This window comes from Taurulus bubalis (genome assembly GCF_910589615.1).
Source record: "Taurulus bubalis genome assembly, chromosome: 21".
NCBI classification, from domain to species: domain Eukaryota; kingdom Metazoa; phylum Chordata; class Actinopteri; order Perciformes; family Cottidae; genus Taurulus; species Taurulus bubalis.
This window is the reverse complement of record NC_136609.1, coordinates 7,589,759-7,601,882: the sequence shown is the minus strand read 5'-3', so window position 1 is coordinate 7,601,882 and position 12,124 is coordinate 7,589,759. Positions and strand designations below refer to the sequence as shown.

Sequence of the window (12,124 nt, the reverse complement as noted above, 5' to 3'; positions counted from 1 at the left end):
AGAAGTAGAACACAAAAAAGACAAATAACTCCCTGAGGGTTTAAACTCGGGGTTAAGCTTATTTGCAGAATAATATAATGTTGTGGGTGCTTTTTCAAAGACGATGCGCTACCAGGCTCATGAATATATCTCCTGTCGAATACTGCACACCTCCCAGTCATTATGGGTCCCCGAATCGTCATATATATGGTCCCACAGATTATTGTTGCTGCTGAAAGGACATAACCCGTAAAAGGCTGCAGTGGCAGCTAGTAAACGGTGGTTTTCATTGATTTAAAGCGGCTCTTCGAGTGATTCTAACATCACTGTGCAGAGCTATGAGACTGCAACAACTGCTATAATCAATCAAGTCATTGAAGCCCATTTCCATACAAAAGAAAAGATCTTGTTTTGGCTTGTTTTCCCCCCTCTATGACGATAAACTAAATATATTCAGATGTTTTACTGTTGGTTAGACAAAACAAGACATTTGAATAAGTTAACTCGAGCTTTGAGAAGTTTTTATGGCCCTTTATTTATTTGTTTACCATTTCCTGACATTTCTTTAGAGAGAACAACTAATACAATAATGAGGAATATAATCATTAGCTGCAGCCCTATAATGGCTAGCATGGCCAAAACAAGACAGAGAGGATCATCCCATAACCACAAGGCAAAAATGATTTGGTTATGTCATGTTTCATCCTGATGCAAGGCAAAAAAATCATTTTAAGGACCCAAAATTTGCACTCATTATTTGTGATTGTAATTCCTGAAGATAACGCCACTGTAATGTGATGTCACAGGTGCACAATGTCATATTTCAAACTTGTATTGGTATCAGTGTTACTGCTCTATGTTCAATCGTTGCTGAATTATTTTTATTATTTTATTTTTATTTTCATTTCATTACTCTGCAGCTAAATGTGCTCATGGAAATACATTGCTCTCTAATTGTAAAGAAATAGTGTGACATTGGGAAATACTCTTATTTGCACTCTTGTATCTGTATCTAACTTTGAAGCTAAAGCCAGGAGATGGCTAGCTTAGCTTCTGTCCAGCCTCTCTAAAGCTCACGACTTAACATGTGACATCTGGTTTGATTAATCCGTACATGAACAGAAATATAAAAACGACCCGGCTAGCTGCCTTCCAGTCCTTATGCTGAGCTAAGCGAATGGCGCTAGCTTCACAATAAGCATACAGCTATTGAGTGTGATATCAATCTTCTCGTCTCACTCTCAAGAAACCAATAAGCACATTTCAGAAAATATCAAACTTTTCCTTTCCATCGCAACACCTTTGACCTTTAGGCTGCTCTAAACTTTGACTATATTTTCTACCTTACACAAAATGTCATCTTGAATGCTTTTCACCCAGGCAATTACATTTACAGTATATCTTTCCGAGAGGACATTTGATCTTATAATAGCCAGAAATACACGAGCTTGCATACATTCACGCAGATGATTTGCAGCCGGGCAGGAAAATGGCAGAACTGTCAGAAACACCTGTCTTGTTCTCGGAGCCGGGACCATAATGAAAGGCTAAAGGAGCCTAGGCGGAGATCAATCACACACACACACACACACACACACACACACACACACACACACTCCTCTCATCCCATCAACCACCTCTCCCTGCCGGCTGCCGTCTCCTCATCCCCTCTCACACATTTAAATCGTCATTATTTATGTCCTGCCTCCTCCCCCGGCTTGTCATGAGAGTTTTAGAGCCTTTAAAGTAAGTTCCACCTCATTTCAACTTATTATTAAAGCTCTTCTTCTTGGTCTTTCTGTTAGACCCTTTGCTTACTATTAGGAAACAGAATCGAAGCCCGTGGTTTTTGGGCATTAATTTGAGATTACACTTCAGATTGCTTTATTTCCCACGCAAAAATCACCTGTCACCTGTCTGCTTTCAAATCTGACAGCGACTTATCCGAGATGTCATTAATTTATGAGGAGAACTCTGAGGAGGTTATTTTTCTTCCCAACAATCCCCCGTGTCACGCAATCTGTCATTCGTAAAATATAGGGGAGTAAAGGTTGAGGAAATAAGTCATTTGGAGCAGGCGGCGTTTTATTGTAACAAAGCCAATGAGGACTATATCTTTCATCTCTCTCCTCTGGTTGACGGCACTGACAGGCCGAGGACGCCTGACGAGAGAGACGATCCTCAGAGAGTCGGGCTGAAAGGTTAGAGTGGCCCCGGGCCGCATGGACGATGAGAGTGCGCGCGCACACACATGTTGAGACGCTGCTGCATCCGCTTACGCGTGTCCCATTAAATAGGCCAGAAAAGCTCTCGTGCATGATGGGGTGGACGACAACATATACCAATCGTGAATTCGCGAGACGTGGGCCGCATGACGGCTTTCATGCATGTGCCGTGACTGACCTCGCAGCTTCTTCGCCTCTGGGGGACCACGCATGTCTGAACCAAATGGTTTGATGTATAACGATCTAGAAGTTTGTGAGCCCCACCCATCCAGCCCAGGACGGGGGCCACCGTGTTAACACCAGCCCGGCGAAGTGAGCCCATCGATTTGATTTGCCAATTACCAAACGGACCTCGTTTATCATCAGCTGAAGCTTTCACAAACTTCTCCGCGAGGTGTAATAAGACCGAAGAGCAATCTGCCCCCACGCCCACACTTCTCATTAGGACTCTAAAGAGAGCCCCCTGAAGCTTAATTATTTATCTGCATTAATATCCCCTTCTATAATTAATGGTAGGTGCAAGTGTGTGTGTGAGGGCCAAAGATCAGCCCTCCTTTACCTCAGCCTCCCTCCTGATTAATGGATGAGGGAGAGGAGCCCTTCATGTATTATTACTGCAGAGATCCTGGACCTTGGAGAGAGAGACAGAGAGAGAGAGAGGAGAAGCTAAGTGAATGATAATCTCCGTTTAGCATGCAAACGTGTCCCCAATTTCAATACTAATGGCAGAGCGATGGTTGAGGGCCCCGCCGTTGGAAATCCATCCCTGTTTGCGAAATCTCTGCTAAAATGTGACACAAAGTTGTGAAACGTCAAATAGTGGAAAAGTCAACCCCTGTGATGGCCACTATTCATTCATCAGCTGTGTTTTTTACAAGTTGAGGTGACATTTTTAAAACACAAATTACATTTCAGTCTCAACAACGCTTTTGTTGTTGGTTTTATTGGCTTTTTATGGTGGAAGAGAGGCATATTTCGCTCTTATCCTGTTTTGCATTTTATTCTGATTAATGTTTCCATTGTGCTTCCTAATCTTTATGTTTGTGTGTGTGTGTGTGTGTGTGTGTGTGTGTGTGTGTGTGTGTGTGTGTGTGTGTGTGTGTGTGTGTGTGTGTGTGTGTGCCAAAGGGAAATGTTACAAAAGCTTGGTGTCCTTTTTCCCCCTTCCTCTTCTTTTCTCTCCAGCTGCTTCACTCTGACACCTGGCGGACAAGCACAGTATTGCAACTTAATCATTTTGTTTTTGATGTAGTTCACAGACAACTTAATCATTTATTAAAAAGTGTTTGTGCCATTTTCACAAAATAAATGTGATGTAATGTATTTACAAGTTGGTATGTATCTGTCGTGTGTGAATACATCTAATCCAACAGAGTGTGCATTAAATACCAGGATACTTGTGAATACATTTAGTTTGACTGACATTTAAAAGTAAAATAAATTGTACTCTTTCATTTTAGTCAAGCATTTATTTTATTTTATGTCGTTCTCATGTATTTCTCCAGCTCGCGTAAAACACTTTTGAATAGCCTGTAAGCTTGAAGGGTGTTTTACAAATAAACTTAAAGAAATGTACGTATGTTAAATGTATTTAACTTATGTATTAATTTATTTATTATGCTCTTCCTATTTACTCGGTCCTTGAACAAAAACAGATAAATAAAGTTGAATGAGGCCTAACATCAATCTAGAGTGCAGATTGGTAGGTGTATTACTCTTTACAATATGTAACATGTCATGTCCAAAGTGAAATACCTTAAAAAATAAAATAAAATACAAATTAAAAGATCATGCACTTACACATCAAAGTCACTAGATGTCGACAAAGTTCCATACTTTCTATTGAATGTCTCTTTCCAGATGTGGATACTTTGAGCCCAGAGGTTCACACTGTTTCCTAGCAAAAACATAGATGGATGGATAGATAGATAGATAGATAGATAGATAGATAGATAGATAGATAGATAGATAGATAGATAGATAGATAGATAGATAGATGGATGGGAAAGATAACAAAATAGCAGAACATTTAAAATAAATATAAAAGATATCACAAAATATCACAAAAAAATAGCAGAAATGCAAAATACTCAATACATACAACAAAACAAAACAGTAGAGCGTAATAATTTAGGAAATTAAACAATAAAGAAAGTGCAAAAATGCAAAGTATATGAAGTGTATAAAAAATGTACAGCGACTAACTAGACAACAAAAGCGGTGGAAGGGCTGTTGTTGATGGTCACTTGACGGAGGATCTGGCCAGAGGCGATTTATTGTAAAGTCTTATTGCCGTGAGCAGGAATGTTCTCCTCGGTCCTTGTGACAGCGGCGCGTGAGGAATCTTCAGGAGAAAGTGCTCCGCTGTCCCTGCAGTAGGTGGAGAGGGCGGTCCGGGTTCCGTTCTCCAATATGGACAATACTTTCTTCAGTGTCCTCCTCTCTACCACCGGTAGTCATGTTTGCAGCCGATGATGGAGCCGGCCTTCTTAACCAGTTTGTTAAGTCTGTTGGTGTCAACGGCTCCAACATCACGACCACCGTTTCAGACAGCACACGGCCCAGTCTGACAAACTGTGGTCTGCCTGTGAGGTAGTCAGTGATCCAGGAGACGGTGGACGCGTTGAGCCCCACCACCCGCAGCTTCTCACTCAGCAGCAGTGGTTGGATGGTGTTAAATGCACTGGAGAAGTCAAAGAAAGGGACTCTGACAGAGACACCGGTTCCATCCAGGTGCGACTGAGCTCGTTGCAGCAGGTAGATGATGGCGTCGCCCACTCCCACATGAGGCTGGTAAGCAAATTGCAGAGGGTCCAGTGATGATGTGACCTGCGGTCGGAGGTGGGCCAAGCCCAGCCTCTCCAGCACCTTCATCACATGAGCTGAGGGCAACCGGTCGGTCGTCATTGAGGCCAGATGGAATCCCATAAATGTGCTTTATCTGCATTTATCACCTGATTTAATGCACTTGTATCCACAAATAAAGGGTCCTTGTTGTCTTTTTATTGAGGATGACAAATAAAGCCCTTATGATCTCTTTTTTTGTCAACTTTTACTGAAAATTCAAATTGACATAGGTAAAAATAATCAGAATAAAGAGGACGCATGCGCAGAACCTTGCAGCCTCTTAGAAAGACAGTACTGTCTCTCTCTCTCTCTCTCTCTCTCTCTCTCTCTCTCTCTCTCTCTCTCTCTCTCTCTCTCTCTCTCTGTACAGTAACCTCCCGTTGTCCTCCACTAGGTGGCAGCACAGTCCCGCAGCTGCAGGCTTTGAGACAGAATCCACTCAAAGAGCGAACTATCGCACCTTATCTTGTCATATGAACACTTTTTTATTTTTTACTTCATCTGACATAGTGAAGAGGAGTTGTTGTTGTTGTTTCAGCACAAACAAAGCACATTTATCTCATGAAAAAAAGGAAGAAAGTAAAATAGTGAAGCGTTTTCTTTTGTGGGCACAACAAAAGGTTCCACTTTCACTGTTTAATGTGTTTAATTCAGATGACCACATTATTATATAATATACTTTGGAAGGTGAAAGATTTTATCAACGTCAAATTGTTACATATGTAGGATGATGGAGCTGCTGTTTGGGTTTTAATACGTTTAACAGGGTTGTTTTTTTTATAAGAAGAATAGTCTTACAATGTGTTTTGTTTTACATGTTTATCTTTATGGGGGAAACAATTTACTTTATAACATGTGACCTATTTAAAAATGCTCAGTCTTCAGGTAGCTGGAGGGAAACAAAGAGAGGTCGTTATTAAAACTAAATATTGGCCTTTATGGAACACTTATCTCAGTGTTCCATAAAGGCCAATATTTATAAATAATACTATTATTTAAAATAATGCCTATATGGCGAGCCAGAATGAAGGCAGAATCACAAACAGATCACAAGATCAAATGTATGTTCATAAAGACAGCTTTCCTTCGTTTGTCTCATCTAATCCTCCACGCAGGAAGTAAAATAATCACATTGCTGTGTGTGTGTGTGTGTGTGTGTGTGTGTGTGTGTGTGTGTGTGTGTGTGTGTGTGTCTGCGTGCGTGTGCGTTACAGAAGCAGAAGAGTGCAGTCTGCCCTCACTGTCACGCCTTTACTCCAGACAGCTTTTTAACAAGAGCCTCATCATACGCCATCGTGCGTGCATGCGTGCGCACGAGCGCGCGCGCGCGAAGCAGCGCACTGACTATATGGGCTACTCAATAAAAAGCGGGGCTGCGATCCGTCAGTGCATTTATCATCCTATTACGGCGACAAATCCGGCTCCCGATACATGAAAGGTAAAATGAATTACCAACGTTAAGCCGTCAATAAAGCCATTCCTGTAAATGGTGTCTCCGAGGGGCCCCCGCTATTATTCAACACGCTTTATCAGCACCTTGGAAATTACGCGGCTTGTAGCGCGGCCCCTGCCTCGCGGTGATTAAGGGCCCTGCCAGGGACCGGTGACAGCGCTTTTCACTCGTTTTTTTTATTTATTTTGTCCTCACTCCCCCGCTCCCCGTGATGAACGCCGGGCCGATCGGGCGGAATGAAGACTAATTAAAAGCTATAAATTATCTTCTGCAGCCGCTCTCGAGGAGCGCTCGCTTTGCGCGCAGATAAGAGCGCGCTGAGTGCTCGTTTGCCCACAAAGGGCTGCGGCTAAACAGCATATTGATACTGTCCCTAATTGGAATTTAATTAAGTAGCCACGGCTCCTTACTCCGGCCTGTGGGATAAAGATTTCACCATCAACACGTCCCCGCTTTCATGCTGTTGCTTTTATGATTATTCATGTTATTATTTCAAATCGCCAATTAGAGCCTGCATGGTGGCGATTTTATTCTTATTAGAGATCTTTATTTTTTATTTTTTTACAAAGCCACTATCGAGACACATTCCGGCGCTGTAAGTCGTCATTGTGCTTTTAAAACTTTATATACTCTTTTACAAAAAAATACAAATAGTGTGTGTACAAAATCAGGGTGTTTAAATCACGAATAGGATAAATGCGTCACGCGGGAGGAGAAAGAAAGAGAAGAAAGTCTAATAAAAATAATATAAAATGTAAAAAAAAAAGGAAATGACAATGACAAAAGTATAGACCTTTTTAGAGACGTTTAGCTTACTTAGATTTCATTCTATAATAGCAACATTTTGTGAAAATATCACCTCCATTTTGGGCATTTTGGAGTCAACGCTGACCATAAACACCTGCCTAGCCGAGCTTCAACTAAATTCAAAATATATTGTTTTAGTCACATTATTAATATACATTTCTCATAAATGCATGTACGTTTAGGATATAAGTAAACAATATGTGATTGAAGAAAGAGTACTTCAGGCACTGTAACATGTATAATGGTGGCCGTCCCGCTGTTGTTTTTGTTTTGCTGCTGCGTGCGTGTGTGCGCACGTGCGCTTCCCCGAAATCGATCGAACTACGCGCGCACAGGGGAGGGGACCTCTATGTTGTAGCGCGTGCTCGCGCTCAAAGCGCTCCCTGAACCACCTCATTGGACGTCGTCAATTGTGACAGGGACGATCTCCGCGCCCGATTGGTCCGCTTGCACGTGAACGCGCACACGTGCTTCCGGCTGGGAGAAAGAAACACACGGAGGAGGAGGAGAGGGGGTGAAGGTTTTAGGGGAGTTTAGGAAGAGCGAATACACAGATATTACGCTGCAGCAGCGGAGAGCGGCAGGGACAGCGGGCAGAGCGTGGAGTTGTGCGCGTGGAGGTCTCGGACGGGTTTTAGGAGACATGTCGCCGCTGTAGGTGATATCAACATTAGCGCAGGTGTTTGGTCGTTCTTCTCCAGCGACAGAGGCTCGTTTTGTGCATTTTACATGCCGTCCGACTGAACTGGATACCGAGAGGGCGGACTGGAGCGCGAGCAACAAGTGGAAGTTTGGCGCGGAGAGGCCGAACATTTCTGTATGGAGGAGCGGAAGGAGCCCCACGGCAGCCGGGACTCGACCGAGGAGGAGAGCATGTCCCTGTCGCCAAACCTCCCATCCCCTCCCGTGATTTTACCCCACCAGGCGGCCCAGCAGGCCCACCGAACCACGAACTTTTTCATCGACAACATCCTGCGGCCGGACTTCGGCTGCCGGAAGGAGCCCGGCCACCGCGAGCGTAGCCAGACGCCGGGCCGGGAGAACGTCAACCCGCTGGGCGCGAGGCCGCCGCACGCCGGCAGCCTCTGCCTGGACTCCAACTGCAGCAGCGACAGCCCCTCTTCGTCGCCCTCCTCCTCCTCCTCTTCCTCGTCGTCCTCGTCCACGTCCTCCTCGCCCTCGTCCAAGCAGAAGTCGTCGAAACCGGGCGAGGCGGCGGGCGCCGGCAGCGGCAGATATGCGGACAGCCCCTCGTCGATAATGGTCGTGAGCGGTAGCAATGGAGGCTCCACGCCCACGAAGGAGAGCCAGCCGATGCTGTGGCCCGCGTGGGTTTACTGCACGCGCTACTCGGACCGGCCCTCATCTGGTAAGGCGCTAATAGTCCCCGAATTCGTCCGCCTGCGGGGTTTGATTGCCGGGGAGCTCGGTCGGGTTGACAGCCGCGTCTTCCTCCAGTATTATTAAACTCCTTCAGAGTTATCCATGACATAGTATTTTATTTTGTATATGTAGCTTAATGCTTTCCAGTGTGAATTTAACTACATTTTAAAAAAACAATTATTTATTTAAATTAAATAGGGACAGACATTACCAAAATAAAAATGAATAGTGTAAGTATAAGGTCATAAACCAAACAGGTCATTTATATTACTCTTCTCTCTGTCTCACACTCACACTCACACACACACACACACACACACACACACACACACACACACACCCACACCCACACACACCCACACACACACAGAAATACAATCGCATTATGGGATAAAGTGTCTCATCTGTGTTGCAGGATATTTATTAATGTGCAATTTAGTCAGCTCAAACGTGGGAATAATTTCCAATGCAATGTCTAATTCCCTTTATGGATGAAAGTAGTAATACATGTATTATAAGGCCTCCGTTGTGGTGCAAGTCTGTATTCGTTGAGATGTTTTCCTCTGCGTAAGCAAAAGACAGCGCATGTTCTCAGAAATGTATGATTGATTATGGATTATATTTCATAGCTGAACTATATCAGTATAGATACACGGCTCCGACACCGCAGCTGTATTGTGGCAGATAGCAGCCCGAGGTATCATTTACGTTAACATTACGCAGATATTATACTGATACTTTTTTTTTTAAAGCCACAAAACAACTTCACCGCGTCCCTTTCACCCGTTTTTGTTACCATATATATGTTTTACCTCAATAAATGATCCCATAGACGAGGCGTATTTTTCAAAATGCAGTGCACGTTTTTATTATATATCAAATAAATGTAACGAAATGAAACACATGGGGCCAGAATATCTGCAGTCATTGTGCTTTATTTTACAAATATATAATAATATGTGTAACAAAACAGAGAATTACATTTTAATTCACTGCAATTATTTCCTTTTAACCTGAACGGGTGACTGTCAGCTATGGTTTGTCCAGGGGATGCATTCAAGTATTTATAAGCTTGTAATTTACAGTGAAAATAAGTGCTCTTAAATATCAATTATAATAACAGCAACAGCAGCAACAACAAGTCAAAAATGTGTCGTATAATTGGACACAATACCTAATTTTAACCTCCTCGTGGAGAATTAACACTCACGTGTTGTTGTGTTTAGCGGCTCGTGCTCTCCTGCTCAGTTCTAGAGAAACGAGGGACGAAGGTCAAAGGCCCTGCCGTTACTTTTTGTTTCATTTTATTTCCGTTTATCGCGTGCCTTTTCTTTCTTTCTTTCTTAAAGTGTGTGCAGCTCGTGTTAACGTCCCGGCTCCTCGCCCCACGCGGCGGGGTGGAGCTGCGGGATGTTGTGACAGTTTGTGGTCTCGTGCTAATCCATGCTACGTGAGCTCTGCGTTCATTTCGCCACGTTACGGCAATGCAATACAACTTTATGAATGCAATACAACTTTATGAATGCGTCATAACTCTACTCTAGACACACACACACACACACACACGTGACCCGAGGAGGCTCTCTCGGATTCAATACCAGTTAATATTAGTTGGATATGAATTCATAATCACGTGATGTCAGACCCGCTGTATGGCCCTATATTGCGCGGCGGAGGAATTAGTCACAAGCGCTTCGCTACAATTCTCTATAAATGATTTAAAATAAGTTAAAATGACTGGAACTCGGTCAGTGTGTTATTGCTCTTTTGTTTTTAAATGTGTGGAAGAATCCGCATGGAATAGCTTTATGGTGAATATGGTTATGAGTACATCCTGGTGTTGGGACGAGGCCGCCGTGGATCCGAGCTGTGTGTAACTGCACGCTACAAAGCATTAGTTAAGTATGAGAAACACTTAATTCATTATTAATAAAGCATTGTTGCACACTTTATATATGATGAATTCACCATGCAAATGAAGTATTAACTAATGCTTCATAGCGTGTTATTATAAAGTATTATATATTTTTATTGTGAAGACTCAAGCAGACGAATTGATCGAGCGTGTTTTAGGAGGTGACCTACATTTGATGCCCACGCTGTGCTCTTGCTGAGGCAGTAGAATAAATATTTTATTCCCATTGTTGTTTCCACGCCAGGCCCGAGGACACGCAAACTGAAAAAGAAGAAGAGCAGCCCCAAAGAGGACAAGCGGCCCCGGACGGCGTTCACCGCCGAGCAGCTGCAGAGACTGAAAACCGAGTTCCAGGCCAACCGGTACATCACGGAGCAGCGCAGACAGGCGCTGGCGCAGGAACTCAACCTCAACGAGTCCCAGATCAAGATCTGGTTCCAGAACAAGCGGGCCAAGATCAAAAAGGCCACCGGCTACAAGAACGGGCTGGCCCTGCAGCTCATGGCCCAAGGACTGTACAACCACTCCACCACCACCGTGCAGGAGGACAAGGAGGACAGCGAGTAGAGGCCCGGGCGCGCTCCCGCCCAGGCGCGGCCCCGCCGAGGGCCGCCACCTGACTTTTTGGGGCTTTTGGAGATAATGACGATCGAAATGGAAAAAAGAAAGGAGAAAAAAATAAACTGGAAGTGGAGACGCTATTTAAAAACACAGATTTCTGTTTATGGTGACAGTATATGGACATAATTATATAAATGAACGATCGTTATTAAAGTTTATATAGCCAAAAACTGTTATCATGTTGTATACAGTATATTTAATTTCACCGCTCACCCGGATCCTTCCTGTCTGTCCTCACTGTTATAGGATGTCGAACTGGTTCTTTAGGTTTGTAGTGTTTTTGTGGTCCCCATGTCTTCACATAGCGCCACGTTCTCCCCTCCACACACCAGCCCGCAGACTCAAAACAAGCCAAAGATTTTTAATATGTTCACGTGTAGTCTGAAATAAAGAGAGAGCGGTCGATATGGACCTAAACTTTTCCTTCTTTCATCCGTTCCCACAGGAAAAAAAGCATATTTTTTATCAGCGGAAATTATTTATTTAATTTCATTTAGTAGTTGGAATTTTAAGAAGAAAATAGTGAAGGGCAATTTTATTATAATTATTATTATTATTATTATTATTATTATTATAACGTTGTCACTCCAACCTCACAACCAGCACGGCTTGAACTGGACTTCCCAAAATGCCTATAAACATAAAACATAGTTCATGCAGCAAATATACAGGAGTAACCCCTATTTAATAAGGCTTTAAAATTATTTCTCACTATCATATGGATGATTTAACCTTCTTATTTTTTTTAAAGTATTATTTTCTATGTGAGATGATGGCACGCACACACAAGGACTCTGCAGTTCCTGTTTCACTAATCAGACACCGCTTGTTTCCCCATAATGGATAGCGTTTCACCTATTAATCTATTCCTGCATTTACAAGGTTTAACATCTC

General features: G+C 43.1%; 1 protein-coding gene across 1 annotated transcript; it reads left to right on the top strand.

Moving 5' to 3' along the window:
- Window positions 1-8,130: 8,130 nt before the first annotated feature.
- Window positions 8,131-11,626, top strand: LOC306753175 (homeobox protein engrailed-1-B-like; the record flags this gene model as incomplete). The annotated part of the gene is made up of 2 exons (XM_079237032.1): window positions 8,131-8,680; window positions 10,854-11,626. 2 exons carry the CDS (start codon window positions 8,131-8,133, stop codon window positions 11,174-11,176), a joined length of 873 nt encoding a protein of 290 aa, XP_079093158.1. The 3' UTR covers window positions 11,177-11,626.
- Window positions 11,627-12,124: the final 498 nt, after the last annotated feature.